General features: G+C 36.2%; 1 protein-coding gene across 3 annotated transcripts in view; it reads right to left on the reverse strand.

Annotated features, from left to right (window-relative positions):
- Window positions 1-5,789: 5,789 nt before the first annotated feature.
- Window positions 5,790-19,687, reverse strand: part of HECTD2 (HECT domain E3 ubiquitin protein ligase 2) — a 41,384-nt gene continuing 27,486 nt past the window's right edge. For all 3 annotated transcript variants that reach the window (XM_075504850.1, XM_075504849.1, XM_075504851.1), the window contains 8 exons: window positions 16,108-16,196; window positions 14,867-15,025; window positions 14,331-14,405; window positions 13,215-13,302; window positions 12,852-12,958; window positions 11,528-11,643; window positions 10,747-10,890; window positions 5,790-8,352 (listed from right to left, as the gene is read on the reverse strand). In XM_075504850.1, coding sequence (XP_075360965.1) covers window positions 8,232-8,352; window positions 10,747-10,890; window positions 11,528-11,643; window positions 12,852-12,958; window positions 13,215-13,302; window positions 14,331-14,405; window positions 14,867-15,025; window positions 16,108-16,196 — 899 coding nt within the window. In that variant the 3' untranslated portion in view covers window positions 5,790-8,231. The remainder of the gene's footprint in view (window positions 8,353-10,746; window positions 10,891-11,527; window positions 11,644-12,851; window positions 12,959-13,214; window positions 13,303-14,330; window positions 14,406-14,866; window positions 15,026-16,107; window positions 16,197-19,687) is intronic.

Genomic DNA, 19,687 nt, shown 5'->3' on the forward strand with positions numbered 1-19,687 from the left:
TCAAATTACTTTGCTCACCTCCACTTATCAATTTCTAGCAAAACCCATTTGAACAAGGTTGGGAAATTAACCACTGAATACAGAGGCAAGATATTCAGTGAGCTTCAGCTGGGATCTAGCCTTCATTGACTGGCCGACATTAACAAGTGGCAACGACTCCAAAGTGAAGAACTGAGAAGCATTTAGAGAGCTGAAGCGAAGGGCTGCAGCCGGCTTGCTCGGCCCTGGCACGGCCCTGCGAGGAGGAAGCGTGCTCGCCAAGCCCCAGCCGGCCGCCCCTGCTGCGGCAGCGGTCCGTGGCTCTAGCTGAGCAAACACAACATCTCCCAGCAGCGTTGCAATCAGGCTTGGTTAAAAATGGGTCCATCTAGACAGACTTGAGATAGATGCTGTTAACTCTTTAGCTTTCTAAATATCGTCAAATAGGGCGGGATTTCACATGGGCCAAGACAAGTCTTGGCTTCGTTCTAATCTCGTAAGTGGAGATCTCAATTTAAATCTGAATTCTGACAATCTGAAAGCATGCGAAGCCCATCACTAGTAGAAATCAGGTAAGCACGGGCTATGACAAGACCAACAGGAAAAAAAGCAAACATCCCCAAGGTAATTCAAATAACAAGCTAATCGCAAGAAAAAGGAAGAGGAGATCAAATTCCAGTGGCTGATCTGAAACTCGTAGTGTTATCCCACAGGGATTTTTCTCCCAGACAGGTTGTCTTCAATAGGTAGCCTCCGTGTAGCTCCTCAGAAATGAGAGATGAAGCACAGCCACTGTGCGCTTCCCCTGCCACCACCGTGAACCATTGTTTTTAACCAGTCCTTTTTTTTTTTTTTTTGAAGAGGCAAAGACACATTTACAAGTTGCACCCTAGACACACAACTCATTATCCTTTCTCAGCAGCTTTAACTATGTGTTCTTCATTAATATTAGAATCACTTTATGAAAATGTGCTGCAAACAGAGGATTGACATTGCATGTAGCTAGGATAAGGACTGACAAGAGAGCTAGCCAAATAATTCATCTGTGTAAGTGACAACTCCGTTCTAAAATGTCTGTTAAATAAGCTACCCTATGTCTTGAGAACATACAAAATAAAACCTGAGGTCTAGTCAAAAAAAAGGAGAGAAAAAATTTGTCACAAATAGCCTAAGGGATGATTTCCTAATGTAGGGAAATTCAAAGTGAAAGCTTCCATTTCTTTATCACTCTACAATTACATATCTGTTTTATTATGAATGACAGTAGATCTTGAACGTAGTGAAAGGCAGCATCACTATGCAAAGAATGCAGATTGTTGCTATAAGTGATGACAGGAGAAATTAGCCAGGGATTGGTTGTGCTGCATGAAAGTAGTAATTTCTTCTTCACAGTACACCTACCAGTATGAAAGTGCTAACTGAATGCATGATTAAGCATAGCATCTATGCTTATGTCACATATAATTAAAAAGCTCTACTAATAAAGTCAGCAACAAATAAATTGAGAATAAATTCAAGGGCAAAAGATAAACTGAGAATACCTTTGCACCATAAAATGTAACAGCTTTGATGCATCACTTGGTGCCCTGGAGACAAGGAAGGGAAACCCAGGAAGTTCATGTTTTCTTTTGAACAACTAATGATATGAAAAATGACGCAAGCAATTACACCTTCAGAGTCACAACTGCAGCGCACCCATTGCAAACAGTTACAAATGAAAGCCACACGCAACTACAGCTAGCACATGGGGACAGGAAATCAAGCAGAGCTCAAGAAATTCCAACACTATGACTTTAATATAAAAACTTACTCCTATTGCATCTCTCACATTTTGGTTACATGCCTACAGTAGTTTATGCAAAAAAACAGGGAAGGAGGAACAGAAGACACAGCTCTCAGCATAGCTGAGTTGATGCTGCCTGAACAGCTTTGGTTATAGGATGATGTTTAACTCTTAAAATCAAGTATAGAAGACCCAGGTTTATTTTCCTAAACTAATTTCATTGAGATTTTAGTTCTGTACCTGTGAGTTCTTGGCCAACATCATAGGCTACTGAAGAAATTGAGTTCACTTCTTGAAAGGAAGAATTCATGGGTACTGAATATTGCAGTGTAAGAAATACATTTTTTAAAAAATCTGTAAGCCTGTGAAACCCATCACCAGTAGAAACTGGGCAAGCACAGGCTAGGAGATGATCAACAGGATGAAAGCAAACATCCCCTAGGTAATTCAAACACAGCTTGGCTGTAATACCCCAGGAGATTTCAGCCCCTATCTGGCAACTCACAGAGCAAAGTAAGAAATTATTAATTTGGAATCCTTTTCACAGATTTACAGTAACCTCCAGTAGCACAGGCTACTGGAAAGAGAGTTTTCACCTTCCAGAACGTGCCATTTGAGATAATAGCTTAATGCATTTCAATCAATATGCAGAAGTATGATATCGAATAGATTCTGAATCCTAAAACAAAACCACCCAAACCAAAATGCAATGAGGTTGTTTATATGCAACAGGAACAAAGGTATGCTACTTTAAAAGCTTTACTTTGAATGAATACCAAGTGCTTTCAATGCTCGGGAAAGCTTTTCTTTCACTTAAAAATTGCCACATAAGTTGGAATTCCAAAAGAAAAGTGATGCAGAACATTTTATTGATTTCAGTACAATTAGACAATGCAGTAAGCACTATACAGCAGTGCACATGGGAAAATATTACAGTTTACTCAAGTTTTAGCTTTACCTAACATGGTGATTGAATTAAAGAAAAATAATTTCAGTTCTTAAACTCTCTAAGATATTAATCATTAGAAAAATTAAACCTCATCAGTTAAGGGAATAAAATTAGATTTCTGCAACTCAGAAGCAATTCTATAGAACTACTGTATAAGAAAGTAGATTTTTCTCTTCTACTACTAACCAAATTTTTCCTGTGCTCATCTCTGTTTTACATAGGTCACATTTATCTGCCATGATTAATTAAATTTTCTATTGATGAAGTGAAATGTTTAAGAATGAATATGACGCATTTAGTATCACAGAACATGTATTTTAAAATCTGAGCAGGATACTCCTCCATCTTGTAATCCAGAAAGATCTGGGAAAAGATGCCCCTGTAAAGTCGATGAGTGAGATGACAAAATTAAGTGCCTTCTCTGCTCACTGTGGCATGTTACTGGCCCATCTGCGTATTCCTTCCTACTAATGAAGGCCAACTATTAAAACTCCCAAGCAGTATACATGCTGCCACCACAGTCCTTGAAAATAAGGTGTGTGAGGTTACATAAAATCACTAGAAGACAACCCAAAACCAAGACCCACATGTTCGAATTTAAACCACACTGTTTTCAAAATGACGGCGCTTTGGCTACTTTATATCCAGCTGGATTGATTTTCCAGGGGACAAAACACAGTTCCTGCCCTCCACAGTATTGCTACCGCTACAAAATGAATAGCCAAATAAATGAATATTCTAGCTCTCCACTAGAGCAAAGAGATTGCATGTACATCGAGTAAACTCACTCATTGACAAGATGGTTTGAATAACTTACATGTACTTACAAATAGTTCTGTTCTGTTAACGCCTATGGAGACCAGCGAAGGCTGGATTGTTACTATCCATAGTGTGGTAGCAGCCAGAGATGCTAGCGTAAAGATACTAAGGACTGTGAGAACAGATGCATTTCTCTTGGTTAATATGAAAGCATGCGATAGAGTTAAAGCACCATATAAACAGGAAGCCCATAAATTAAACCTGACCATCTACATAATCTAGGACAACTCTCATGGGAAGAAAATATTGCATAAGAAAGTAAGAAGTCTATTCATCACTCACAACAAATATCAAATCATAAAAATTGATGCCAAAAAGAAAAATGGTAACTGAAGCCTTGATGTGGTAGAACATAAAACTCCTGAAACACACAACAAAACCATTAATGTATATATCCTATTCTTACACATATAGGTATTATTTAACATTAGTACCGCAGAAGAGTCCGGAAGTGAACTTATGTTAGGTGCTGCCCAACTTACATGAACTTCTCCCACCCTTCCGGAGTTTAATGAGCAATTACTCTACCAGATCCTCAGAGACAAAACCTCTCCATCTTCCTGGGCCTCATTCCTAAATGTAGTTTGTAGAATAAGTTATTTTTTAATCAAATATCCATTCTACAGTTATGAACGCACTAACTATATCAAACTATAATAACCCTTGCCATATCTGTTCCCCTGTTACATTTTACAGAAAGCCATTGGGGTTTAAAGTCTTTAATAAGAATTTAATTAACAATTTGGAAGGTGCAGATCTCTGGGGGCCCATTTTTGCTCATTAATTTAACAACAAAACCCACCTGACTATGAATTAGAACATTTCTAACACAAGTGAAACAGCTGTGGCAGTCCAAGCCATCCCATTATTATTTTCCTAGACACTATGAATCTTTAAAAGTCCAAGGAACTTCAACACCACATACAACAGCACAGATCCTGAAGAAGAAAAAAAAAATCCAAATAGAATGGAAAATTACTTGACCCAAACAAAAAAGAAATTTTCTTGGAAGAGAAATAGGTGCTCTAGAAGGAAAAACACAGGCTCTTACAGTCTGCCAGTCAGGACACGAAAACAGAGGCTTTGAGGGACCTTTAAGATATTTCAGTTTTTTCAGGGAAGGATTCTGAAAGAACATTAAGTACCACAGCTATGAAAAATAACAACAGATATAGCATTTACTTTTGGAGCAAGTCAACCAGTACCCATCACCAACTACAACTACAGAGAAGGACATCAGCACTTTTGGCCAAATATCGAAAGGAAATACTGCATTTCAGTATTAAGCCCCTGCACCAGCCATCTGATCCCTAGTTGGAACAGGACAAGCAAGCTAGGTTTCCTAACCTCTTTCTGAATATCAGTGTTGAGGCTATCGACTGTTCAGAGATCAGTAACAATCTATGTCCTCTCTTTGAGACTTTGGCAGAGTCTTTCATTGATCCCAGTAACACATTAGGGAACTCTTCATGGACAGAGAAGACATTTTCAAAACCCAATGCTAGACAGAAGCAACTGCTTCTCCCTTCTCCATATCCATTTGCTAGCAGCCAATTTATATTTGCTGATTTTGTGACTCTGATATTATTTGTTACACATTTATAATTTTTTTCTTCATTATTTCTACTTACAATATCTACTGCTGGTTAAGATTAAGGTCTGACATCTAATTGAGTGGTTTCAATCCTCATCTTTGCTGCCATCTGTAGGTAACTTGAGTGGTACAAAGGAGACAAGAAGTAAGTTTGAATCCAGTCAGACATTAGTCCTCTGATCAGGACCTGTGTCCATGAGAAAGCATGATGTACTTGTTACCTGCCCCTCCCGATTTTAGTGTTAAAATTAGTCAGAAAAAGACAAAACATACAACAGCTTGGCTTTGTCTCTCCTTGTACCTCAAAGTAATCTTGCAACTGAGGAAATAAAAAAAAAAATAAATAAATCAGGAAAATTTGGTTGAGGATCCATGCTATTTTACAGCATTGTTACACCATGGTATGCACTGGAACATCTGTAGTTTTGACTATAAATATGGAATATACTTCTGGGTGTATGTCCGGTAGTTGAAACTCAGTTTCTTTTTCAGTGAGCCATGCAATATTTTAGCAAAACTGTTACTGTAAAGAAAACTTTTCAAAAGAAAAATAAGACAAAAGCAGATAGGTTGATCATATCTTTAAACCCATTACAATCAATTTTAGAAATCTGAAATTAAACAAGTAAGGCCAGAAATTGAAATATTTGATTTAATGACTGCACAATTTTAATACATAAAAATAGATACTTAGTAATGAACAAGTTTATACAAACCAGATTTCTTTTGTACGGTACAAAACAATGATGGAGATAAAAAAAAGATTTGCTGGATTACAGGGCAAGACAAAAGAACAACAAAACATCATTCAGGAAAAGTTTTAAAATAATCAGAGGCTTATTTAATAAATACAGTGCAATGCTTTCATTTAACAAATACAAAATTTACTATTTAATTTATCAACATCAGGAAATATATAAAATGTCATTGAATGACAATCTTATTTAAAAACTGATGCAAATACAATAGCCTTTTTAGAATTCTGAGGTAATATTACACAGTAAATCAAAAAAGCTTCAATAAATAGAACTAAACCCAAGGCAAAGTGCAATTCAGTGAAAATAAGAAGATAAAGCTTTTATTTTAACAATAATAGATAAATAGTTATTAAAAGTGGGCTTAAGCCATAAAAAAATATTTTTGGCTACTTTGCCATGTTTTCAGATAAACTGTATAGCTATTTATTCATAAGCCAACCTTCCACAAATCCAATTCTACAGAGTGGGGAAAGGGGGGAGGCGTTTGTTTCCAGATTTCTTACTACATCCACATTCAGCTGTTAGAAATTTAATGTTGCTTGAAACTATCTAGTTCATTCAGTGCAATGGTGAAAGTTTCATTTATTTCTTAACATCTGGAATCCTGTCAATTAAAATTTATTTTAAAAAATCTCCATTTGGGAGAAACAATGTAAAATGCACAAGTTTGAAGTGCTGCTTTTAGCACTCTCCGTGCTAACCTAGTTTTGTTCCAGGCTGAAGTAAATGGAAATCTTATTACTGGTTTCAAGGAGAGCAAAATGAATACAGTGCCAAATATTTTAAAATATCTCACTATTTATCTCTGCTTTAATAAAACAGTAAAATCACCAGTACCTTCTCTAGGAAATAGAATAATATAAAATTTACACTTAGCTATTGAAGAAAATCCACAACTGGTTTGAAACTACGGATTGGGCAGATTAATTTCTTCATCATGTGTAAATCTGTTGGTTGTATGTAAATAATACAGAGAGGGAAAACAAGAATAATATAATATTTTACTCTTATTGCAAATAAGTGAGTACAGACACTACAAGATATTTAAGCATCCTTGCCCCAGCAGAAGTCAGCAGGGAAAGCTGACAAATTAGATGCCAAAGTGTCTTGAATGATCTGGGCCTCATTCAGCTGAAAGAAAAATCTATAGAACACACAGTAGCTATTCATATTAAAAAAATACTATACTGCATGCTGATAAATTCTTTCCATTTAATGAATAAAACCCAGACTTATAATTACATCTGCATTTTCGAACCAGTTTCTTTCCCAGCTCCTAATTTACTAACTCAGAGCAGGCATACCAAGAATTCTTTTTGTGTAGTTTGTGCAGTGAAACCCACAAAACATTGTCTTTAAATGCTGGCCTTCAAGTTAATGAAAGCTTCAACATTCTTCTGAAATGTTATTGTATTCACTTTTGTCACAGCTTACTCAAGACTTTCAACAAAGTTGCTGAAAAAACTGATAGCATGATACACTATATCAGTTTTCCCTGTGTTGTGAATTTAATTCTTTTCCTGAAATAAATCACCATATATGGAATTTATTTTAAATATCTAGTTTTGTTTACTATAACGCTACAGTAGATCTGGTTAGTTTGCTCTCAAAGAATGAACATACAAGTTGCTTAATACCTGTAGTTTGAACTTGAATCCCCTCAAGCTGAAAAAAGTACCTTTTAACACCCTTGTACAGTCAAGTGTAAAAGCTGAATATAGAACATCTAAAACCTCTTATTCATAAAAAATAAATTTTTAGCACTAAATGGCACTATCAAAACCCTATTTGTTCACAGGCAGTTATTTACATGCTTCTTAGACAGCCTGTTTCATTGAGAAGGAAAACCAGAATATTAAAACTGCATACATTTTATAAAGACTAAAATTCCTATTTGCCTGTGTGAAAAATATGGCTACATGCTGTATGGTTTTTTTTTTTCTATTATCAATGTTAATTGAAAACATTCTACCACTGGGATTAGCTAATAAAGAAATATTCCGTATATTATCTCCCAGTGGGATACCTGCGGTGTAAAGGAATTATGATTAATGATAAAGTGCAATTAAGAAAAAACAGAAACAAACTATAACTTAGAAATTGTCTTAGTTGGGTTTCGTTTATCAAATAGACTAGCTTTTTGTACGAAGAAAGCTACTTTCTGTGACAAAGCAAGCAGTAAATGTATTGCCATTCAGGAAAAAACATACACTTCATATTTAATTAAAAAAAATAACTAAGTTGGGTAAGACTGGCACAGTATCAAGAGACATAACAACACAAAGCTTAAAGGCACAATTAGAAGAGTGTGAATGCTACATAAAAATGCTGTTCTTGAAGTATTTAATTTTATTCTAGACCAAAACCCTCTGCATTTGAAATTCCAATGATCAGCTTTTGCTTCAGTTCCTTCTTGTTCTTGTAAGGAGGAAGGCAAAGCTGGTTGAAGCAGGTATGGGCCACAGGTAACCTAAAATAATTTAAAAAAATGCAACAAAACACATTTAATAATAATAAAATAGCAGCAGAACACTGCAAACTGCCTACACCTTTTCAGTTAAACATTACTTAAATAAGAAACCCTGTAAAAGGAACATTTATCCTAATGTTGTTGGTTCAAGTTCTGTTGAACGTAAACACCACCGCTGTTGGTTACAGGCACCTCAGGTGAATTTGTTTGCCTGCAACTCCCTCCCCGCCTTTCTTTTTTTGTTAAGTTAGAAATATCTCCTTCCAGGTTTTCAAAACTCCAGGTACCACATGACTTCAAAATCAGTTTTTCTCTACATACAAAATCTGGGTGTAATCAGAATCCACAACATGAAGAAGGAAGGTGGGTCCTGCAGTAGGTATAGAGACACTGAGATGAACCACAGTTACTGTAAGGGTACAGAACTCAAAGTTCAGCCTGGTAAGATACATCCTTACAGACATATGCCTCAGTGCAGAGCACCAAGGAGCTGATTGAAGCCCTGAAAAAACAACAGTTCACAAATTTTGGTCTAGCCATACCAACACTTTCACTTGCGAGTTTCTTCTGAGAGCTGAGTTTGAATATATATCGCAGATACCTCTAGGATTGCCTGACTGAAACACTGGAATCTCTGCTCCTCACTAGAACGGATTAGTTTGATGAGAACTGTTCTTCAGTAGCAGAAGCATTTGTTTTGCTATCAGTGTGAGATGCCGCTAACATCCTGCCTCATAGCCACAGGCAAAAAGAAGCTATGGGATCTTCTTGCCCTTTATATTCTCAAGTGACACACAGGACAGCCCTGAGGATACAGACTTGTCCTACAGCTGGGGGAGAGAGAGGAGAAAGACAATGAGCTGAAGCTCAACCTGACATTTGGAATTTGTCCAACACACTGAAAAATTTCTAAAATTTGGACACTTAAAAGTTAAATTTTAGTATGTGACTCAAAAGCTCTCTGGTTCTGTTTTCATTGAAGCCCTTAGTCTTTTGAATGGCAGCAGCTTGGCCTTTGGTCATTAGCAAACGTTCTTGAAAGGGGGTGGAATTCCCCCAGATCTGGAAACCCAAGCTACTTCTCCCTTCCTGCCCTTCAAGCAAGCAAGCAAAGATCTGTTAATGACACTGGAGTCATGTGCTTCAGAATCTGGAAAGTTGGGAAACTGGATATTAATTTGGCAATTCTTATTGCTATTATCTTCTTTGATCCTATTGTGTGAGCAATGCAATGCCAACATGTCTACATTCATCCCTGCACAGGCAGTCTGCAACAATTATCTTGCAAAACACAGACCTACATAATTTTAAAATGCACACTATTTCAAAACACATTTTCCCATTTTTAAGAAAAAGAACAATACAGGAGAATGAACTTAAACAGAGGTTCAACGTTGACTGATTTTTCTTCATTTTTCATGAGATCCTCATGTTCCTTTAACATGTTACCAGAACCAGTCATTAGCTTATTGAATAAAGCATTAGAAATACCACAGTAACAAGCTAAACCAAATTTAAAAACAAAATCAAAATTTATTTTGTTTATGCATTTTAATTCAGCTCTCCACAGAAAACCCAACAAAAGTTTGACTTTAAAAATATAGTTCCACTTAAGTATTTTGATTATCCTAAATGTTTAAGAAATCTAGGTAAAGCCAGCAATTACTGCTTAGCAGTGAGCTTCAGAGCAGTAAGCTTTTCTATACAGCTTTCCAAATAATTTAAACTGACTTTCTCCAATCTTGAGAAGGAAAATACTAGCTGGAAAGTGTGTGGAATTTCTCAAGTCAATTCAATACAAAATAAAACACTACCAGAAACGTAAGAAATTGGCATGAACAATTTAACCTTCACAAGAAATTACAAGGCTGCTTTGTTCCTATTTCTTCTGAGCAACCTCTGTATCAGCCATACACTTACTCACTAGAGACCCTAAAGGAATGCTACATCTTCTCAGCCATACATGTTAAAATTCTTATTTAGACCATCAAGAAAGAATGCAAGCGTTTTCTGCAACTGGAGGGGCTGCTATACATAATGACAAACAGACTCAACGAATTCAGAAAAATTCATGGTGATTCACAGTATATTTTCATTATAGCTCAGCTGTCACATTAGAAACAATTAAACAAATAATTTTTTGAATTGAAAACATGTAAGGAATCTCTATAAATAAAGAATTCCTGGCCTCAATGTAAGCATTGAATTAGTCACCTGCAAAATTTAGGCAATCAATAAATGGGTATTACAACATTTTGAAGACAAACTAAAGGAGTCCATGCAGTTTCTTCCTTATACATTAGTTTGCTCTTCTTTAAAAAGACATTCAAGAGCGATAAGGGCTCTCAGGAAATAATTTAACAAAAAAATTTAAAAATCCAGAAAACTACTTACCAATTAGTCGATGTTTCACTCTTTGAAATCTTGAAATTCAAATCAGCCATTCCTCCCACAGGTACTCTATCACTTCCTGTAGCAAAATGTAGCAGCTTCTTTTGAAGGTCAAGAGAAAATCCAAGTACTACATCCCAAAAGTATCTATGTTCAAGGCAGAGGGAGAAGAAAATGGCGTAAGATGCAATATCATGACAAAACAGTATGAGGATAATAATATAACCGCAAGTACTACATTATGAATGTCACTTACTGAGAATTTAATTAATGTAATATATGGGACATCAGTAGTATCCTAATATGCAAGGTTAAATAAATTCCTAAGGACTTGACAAGTACAATGTTTTATGAATTTTGGAATGATGTCTTGTCAAATGATGCCCAAACCCACTTTTCTATAAAAACATAAATGCCTTCTACTCACTAATATAAAAGTCCTTAGTATCAAATAGAATTGGAAGAGAAAAAGCCTTTTTAGAAGATTGGATAATAAAAACAAAGACTCAGATTTCACTAGGCAGGATTTGAAGCTACTCTTATTAAACTGTCTCCATTTCAATCTAATCATAACCTTTTAAAGGTATTCAGCAACACATTATGCCATTAAGGATCTAACTCTTCCTACTTACGGATAATTTAATAGTGTCTTTGTCTTAATTGGAAATATGTTTTTAAAACTTCAATCATTCTCAGGTTATCCTTGAAGAGATTATTCCCAACAGTCTACCATTGTATGATGTTTTTAAACTCAGTAATTAGAATGAAAAAAAATTAAGCCTACCGTATAGTAAGATCAGTTTTTTGGTAGCCCTCATATTGAGTACTTCGCTGTAAAGCGGACATATCCAGTTCAGGACTGCCACAGACAAGAATTTCAACCTCTTCTGGACGAAGGAGCTGCCAGAAATTAATGATAAAATATTTAATTTTTTTTAAAGATGAGAAATTATGTTACTAGATTCTGATTAAATTTTTCATTTAGCATTATAGAAAAATTAACAGAATATCATTCAATATAAATCTATAACTTAGATACATACTGTTTTACAGAAAAATGAATTCCTCAGTACTTTGAAGAATCTCTTACTACTGTATATAGTAAAAAGCAAATTACTGGATAACATATTTTAGCATATTTCTTTTGTTCCTCACTTCTTTTTCATTCTTACATTTATTACACTGGCTTGCTTGTCATCTGATCAGATTACAAAGGGGTCATGAAGAAAATTGAGTTTGTACGTCTGGAATTCAGAGGGAGGGTCTTGATCTGAATTTTGGTTACAACTTCCATTTCATTTACACTGAAAAGTCCCAGTGTAGGTTGATGAGTAGCAGTGGCTGACAGAACTTGACTCTTAATTGTACACACTGCTGTGCAAAGCAAATACACATAACAATAAGCCATGTCTAACAACTGCTAAACTTACACCTGCAGAACCTACTTATTCATTTACTACAACATTGTTAAATTGCATGAAAGTATGTCATGGCATTTCAATGGATTTTCATTCTCCCTCCAGAACCTTCCCTGCAGTTAGTCACATCTGACTTTGCTGCAAGTGTGTCATACTTGGCTAATTTCACAGCAATGAAGAAAATCTCATGCAAATTGTAATTGCCTCTTCTTTCTCTTCTTACTGCACAAGGGATGATGTAAATTACAAAAGGCATTCCAACAGCCAAACAGGACTGAATACAGAAGAATGTTTAATCTCAACCTCACTGAGTGTTCTTCCTGCAAAAAGTAATAGGTGTTTTCAGAGGAGTCACTCAAGAGCACACAGACATAGTTGCTCTGCTGCTCATAACTGTAGGGAATACAGAGAATCCTTGTAAACATTCACGAGAGCCCATGAAGTGTCTCTGAATGCATACTGATAAACCTAACTTGTGGAGCTTTATTTATCTCTTTTCAATGGAACACTACAGAGAACAGTTGATTACTTGCTTTATTTCTTCTGCTTATGTTGGATTAATCAACTACATTGATTAATCAAGATTATTCATGAATCCTAAAATCATCCAGTGTAATTTGTTTAATTTAGATAAGTCATTGTCACATATTTGAAACAGAAGTGAAGAGTTATGTTTCATTTTATTCTTACCAGTAATGCATATGAAGCACAGACACTATGAAATCCGTAATAGAAAGCTGCAAATTGTTTGTAGATTGATTTGTTGAGAAGAAAATCAATATAGAGCTGCACATATTCTAAAAAAGAAAAACATTTTATTTTGTTACATCATAATAATTTTAAATAATAATTTGTTGTGTTCTCTCAGATTGTACTGAATTAAGAAAAATGAATGCATTTCAGTTTAGATACTATTAAGTTGGTAGGCATACCAGAAAGGACTACAGTAATTTCATTTTCACACTTTGTTAAAGAAAACCTAGGCTTATAAGGAGGAAAAAAAGGACAAACTTAAATCTGCCAAATATCTGTAGTTAATATGTATTGAAGTACCTTTCCTATTCTGATTTGTGACTGGAATTTTATCTCCATTTGGCTTTAAATTGTAAGATTTTATAACACCAAATTCTTCCTGAAAAACCTGGAGAAAAAGAGGAGTCAAGGTCAGTACTGGAAAATACATTCATATACTCACAAATGACAAAGCTTGTATTTATTATTTCATGTATTTCCCCTGTCTCTCTAGCACATGCTGTAATTCTGAGGGTTGTGGGGTTTTTAAAAGTCAAATACTACAATTTTCAACAAATTGCTCAAGAAATTGGTATTCAAAGTAGAAAATTTGACCCTGTTACACAGTGGCATATCAAACTGACCTGCAGGCTCTGGAGCCACAGAGTTTTTCATACAAAAGAACAATTTAGGAGCATCAAATACAATTAAGAAGGTATTTGTTCCACTGCAGCTCACCTAGGAACTCCTAGGAACACCTAAAGCAGGAAAAGTATCTGCTTTACAAAAATTCTCATATGGTCTGACAATAATGTAATTCAAAGCTGAGGGGAAAAAAAAAGGCCAATACCAGTCCAATACACATCCATAAACCAGCATGAAATTTTACTAACTAGTATGAGTTCTAAAACAATGAATAAATGAAAAAGGCTTTCTTGATTGAAGTAGCAGTTAGACATATAGGTCAGGCAAAACTATCGTAACTTGAACAAGCTAGATTCAAGTGAGATTTCCTGGACAAAGTGTATAAAATAACCAGAGTAAGCTTTGACTAGCATCTGGGTTAGACAGAGAAGGGATTGTTTTGCAGCCAGATGAATTTCACCAACCAGGTCACTGATTGCAAGGTGATGGTGCCAGAGCAAGCAAAGAGCTAGAAAAGCACCAGCAGCTGGCCATGCGACCCTGGCAATCAGTACTCAGATCCACCTACACTGCCAGGGGACAACAGCTTAAAGCCCCATAACGGAGCAGAGCCAGCCTCTGTATGCCCTGAGGCCCCAGGGCTAGACTGGTTCTTGAAGCAAGCTTTAATGCCCATGCAGTTATATTCCAAACAATCAGCAATCACACAGTAGTAGGCCACTCCATTGCAGAAACACTGGTAAAAATTACTGAACGAGTTTGAGAATCACTTATAATTGTGTATTTAATGACCTGAAAGGTTGAGTAAAAATCCTCTTCGACATTGCCTTCATAGGACAGAAGTTCACTTAGTCCATGGGCCAGTTCCTACAATATGAGTAAAAACTCTTTAGTAAATCCACAAAAGTAAGTGATGTACTTTGCAAGGATGTGCCAGAATCATTACTTGATACAGAAAGTATCTTGGAAAAAGCTGTATATTCAAAAAGCATACACAAAGGAAAACTCACTGCTTAATTAATTATGTGTGTGTATATATATTTACTTATTTTTATTTCAGTATAAACTGTTACATTTTTCTTTTTACTACAGAAAATGTGTCTAGAATGCTAATATCAGATTTTGGTATTCTAACTTCAAGTAGGTCAACAAAAATTCTGCTATGCTAGAAAACATGGAGAATTTCTGTTTTCAATAGAAGAAAAGGAGACTTTATCAGCCTGTGCTGAAAAAAGGCTGTTTTCAAACAGTTTATAATTCAAGCATTAAATATAAATAAAACATGTTTTAAATCAGTAATTTAGCCTCTTAAAAAATGTAATACTTACGGGCATAATCTGAAACAGGTCATCTAATGTGACATCACAGATGCCTACAAGTGTGTTATGATCACAGGGAACAATGGGAGGACTCAATAATTTCTTGTAACAGCAAGGTGGGAAACGAATATCCAGTGTGATGCTATTATACACAGCAAGTCCCATAAGCTATATATGTCAAATGTTAAGGGCAAACCCCACACATCCTTGTTACAGTTAATATTTTGAGTAACTTGGAAAAAATATTTTATGATTTCTCTAATACATGCTAAACAAACAGAAGGAATGGAAATTATTTAAGTTTTTTGGATTGACAGTTTTAAATGCAGTTTTGTATTAAGTCGTAGTTAAAATGGTCAAGCGGTGCACATTGACAGAACACTTGATAATCTTCATCATAATATTCTATACCAGCATTTCTAGAATAAATTGTTCCAAAGTATTGTTATGAAAAAAGTTTTTAACGAGAACTGTAGAGATATATTTTTAATCCAAAAATTCTAGAGAGAGCTCAATATAGCAATTTTTCTTTTAAATAAATCTAAAAGCATAAAGACAAAGCTGCACTGGCACTACAGCTCATTAGCTAGCACATTTAAGTGTATCTTGTGAAACAAATTTCAAATTATACCAAAAATCAGAAGAATCCAGTTCATGATTCAGCTTCTCACTAGGATAGAACAGTTCAGTTGGAAGACACCTACAATGATCATCTGGTCCAAAGGCAATCAGTAAAATGAGGACATCATCATCTCATCTTAGTGGAGTTATAAGCATATATTACCATTAATCATTTGTCTGAGGACTTCATAAATGAGCATAACAGAAAACCTAGAAAATAAACTTATGCTCAAAATAGCAGGTGGCTTCCATTCAGTTAAAAAAGAGCCACATACTGATCAACAGGGACTTAAACAAAATGTTAATGCATACAGACTCATTTACGTTTACTGAATGAAACTCAAGAGGTGTAAGTACATAGAAAATTACAACTTATACACAAAAAAGTTGCATGTTTAGTCTTAATTCTAGTATTTTCTGACTGTAAAATGTACCATGTACCCACATACCACCATTTTCTTCCTATTTTAGTTCACTTGCTTGAATAACATTCTTTTTATACATTTAAAATGGAACACACTTGTATGTACAGCATCTGAATGAGCTTTAATCAGTGCCTTATTTCATCCCCGTACCAGCTCATTGAATGGCTGTTCGTTTAGCACCGTCTAGCACACGTAAAAGGATACAGCTCCAACCAGTCGGAATTCAGAATAGTTATCGCACTTAAAGCTGCTGAACCAATGGCAGTGCGAGTCCTTGTGGTAGGTGAACATGCCTGCAGAACAGGAACGGTGGCCTTTACAAAGCTCGAGCTTCAATAAAAAGCCGTACAAAGCCTCATCTTTCTCACATATGCACCCTTAAAAGTGCTCCTAGGTGTGCCCGTATCTCCACGCTTGTTCTCAGCCCCATATTCCCACCCACAGCAGGAACCTGCAGGTGCTTGGGCAAGGACCACCAAGGGCAGTACCAAGCCCGAAGCAGGCCCGAGCCCACCAGCCCTGTTGGGTGCTGGCGCTACGTGTTCTTCAGTGCTTCCAGTCATGGATATTCTGCATTGTCACTGTGCAATCTGTTTCTTCACTGTAGTTCATCATCCGTACAGCCAGAAACATTAATTGTCTAACCAAAATTTTCTTGCTGCAATGTAAACCCATTCCTTCCTCCCTTCCTGGGTCAATAGCAGATGACAATCTTTAAAAATGCTGGCATGAATCCCGTGATACAAATACCATAAGCTTTACCTTCTTAGCATAGAAAGCTGTAAAAAGTTTATCTTATACACACGCTAGCAGCAAAGGGGTATGTTTCATATTTTCTGTCAAAAAATTATATCAGAGAAGTTAAAAAACCTCAAACCGCAAATACCCTAAAAAAACCACTCACTGGTCTAAATGACAAGCTAGATCCTACTGAAATCATGACTGTAGACTAGTTTGACTGCTATTTGCGTCAGATATGGATCATTCTGCAGAAAGTAAAAACCTACGTAATTAAACCACATAACAGCTTTAAGATGCCTAGGAAGTATTGCTCAGGGAAGCAAGACACTTACACTCTAGTTAAGTCTGCACTAACAGTGAAATTAACTTCAGCAATGCAGAAGTAAATTGGATAAAATGTGATGACTGGTTTTAAATTTGTTGGGATTGAATGGGCCGACAGTTTATTATTGCTTCCACAGTCAGTGTACAAACCAAAGCACTGAATAGTTCTAAGGATATCTTGTATGCAGTAGCTCACTGCATTTGTTGGAAGATAAAGTTGGGGAAAAATAATATTTAAATAAAAAACACAAAATCAAACTCCTTTGGATTAAAAAAAGAATAAAAATCCAACTGATGTCTTAGGGACATCTAGTTTTTATGAAAATTTATAGGTAAAACTCTGCCTTCACATTATTCCCCCCCTACTCTCCTGAACAATCTTAACTTTATCGTTTGAACTTTAGCTCAAAAAGGTGCTCATCACAAAAGGTTTAGACAGTGCCTTTACCAGAAGCAACAGAACAGTTGCATGTAAGGCAGAGCAAGGCTCACATACTGGCAGTGATGCTGGAACAAAATAGGTCTCAAATCCCATTTATTAATTGTCCACACTGAGATAAAGAAAGCATTGTAACACACATAGGAGGGCAGACAACTGAGTTAATTGGGAGTTCTTTAATTTCAGGGGTTAAATCTGCAGGATCAGCTAACCTGGAAAGGGTAATAACAGGGATGTTTTCCTCTGTTTTTCCTTCCAAGCTTCTGACATACATTATTTGCAACTTAAACATTAAAGACAGCAGAGTATACAGTCTCTTTCCGAGGGAGAAGAACATTTCTGAACTCCTCCCACACTTGGCTGATGGTCATATCAATGAAAGAATTTACACTTTAAAGCAAGGAAGCCTGCCAGAGCTGGTAGAAAAAAAATTACTCTCAAATGTTTCCAAACCCATCAGTTACCAAGCTCTGCTGACAACACATTTTTACTAACAGAACTGTCAAACTTACAGAACACTTTCTTCAGGATAAATTGTTTCCTATTAAGGTTGTTATCACAAAATGTCATCTCTCCACACAGACGCCTTTTTACTAGGAAAAGGGCTATAGGCAAATAATGATCTCAGCAGATTTGAGGACGTATTTATGACTTAAAAGTCTGGACCTTTAGGAGTCCTACAAACAACAGAGGACCGTGCATTTAAGGGACATGAGCTCTTCCAGGCAAAGACAGACAAGCTCTTGCATTCTACCAATGACTATCAGGTGTTATGCTGAAGTCCCTAGAAATCAATGTTTCTAATTTAAGAGCCAGCCTGGGAACACTTTAACCCATTATAACATCAGCAATGTATCCATGCACAGCTGAGGAAAGCTGACTCATTTAAGAAATATTAGAGTGGAGGAAAAAACCAATGCAGATCCATCTACAGCAATATAAAACACGTAGATTGAATGGCTTCCAATCTATTTACTCAAAAAAAAAAAAATCATCTTCCTTTTTTTTCCCCCCTTGGGCCTGCAGATATCATTATGGGCTCATAGGTCCTGGTAACAGCAGGGGCAGGCTATTTTATTCAGTCTCACATCTGCCTATACTGTGTCCGCACCTGACTGAAGGACCTTTCTCTCCTGAGAGCATCTCGGACCACTTTAAGAATACTACCCACACAGATACCCCAAACAGAATATATGATGACAAAGATTCAAGTAAGAACTAACCTCTACCTATACTAATCACAGAAATAGCACTAGAACTTGCAGACACTATCAGTGCAACTGTCAGTGCAAGCGAAACCATTGATACTCGGGAGGCCAGAGTCAGCAGTTTGCCAGAACTGAGAACAGTAACAGTATCCAACTGTAGCTACTTATGAAACCCAGGAAAACTCCCTAAACGAGCAATGTGAAGACAGCTGAGGGTAGTGTAAAAACAGAAAATGCAGCATGAGAAGAAAGAGGCAAGGATGGCAGGTGACAAAAAAAATACATTTGGCCTTATCTCCCCTTGAATATTTGCTAAACCATCTACTTCAGAGGCTGTTACGTGTCTCTTCCTATTTTGGAACAGGAATATCATATTCCAATTGCAACCAAACAACATATTAAGCTAGATGGAAGAAACTTATTCTTAAATCCAAATATACAAGTTCACACATATACTTGTGTGAATTCTAGAAAAATTTCCAAGGGCAGACAAGTATCAGTGTTTCAATGGCTTGCACAGCTTTTGCTTATTCTTCTTGGCTTGTTAGTAGGTCTAGTAATTCACTAACACGTACAGAAAACTCCTATAAGTTTTCTACTCAGAAGAGACATGGAAAAAACCTGTTCAAATGCCCAATTCCATTTGAGTTATAACAGATTTAAATTATCCTTGTCCTACTCCATAAAATAGTTGATGGCCTTCTCCCATCTGCCCAGAGGTAAATCAAGATCCTGTCTCTGGATAGAGATGGAAACACTGTAACAACACAGATATATCAGAGGAAGAACTTGAAGGAAGATCTACTGCTAGTCTTGAATCCCCCTGCTTCGTATCCAATATGGTCACTAGCCCAGGGATACTAACAAACCATAAACATTGAGCCTCCAGTTTCTGAAACAAGATTTAGCATGACTAAAGTCTTAAAAAGCTGAATCCTAATTTTAATTCTAAACCTTTCCATTGATCAGAGATTTGTTCACCCTCTAATTTTGCCATACCACTGAAGCAAAAATCTCAGTTTTTCAGCAATGCTTGAACCTTCTTTTCAAAAGCCAAGATCTTCAAAGCTCT

This window comes from Mycteria americana, chromosome 6 (genome assembly GCF_035582795.1).
Source record: "Mycteria americana isolate JAX WOST 10 ecotype Jacksonville Zoo and Gardens chromosome 6, USCA_MyAme_1.0, whole genome shotgun sequence".
NCBI classification, from domain to species: Eukaryota; Metazoa; Chordata; class Aves; order Ciconiiformes; family Ciconiidae; genus Mycteria; species Mycteria americana.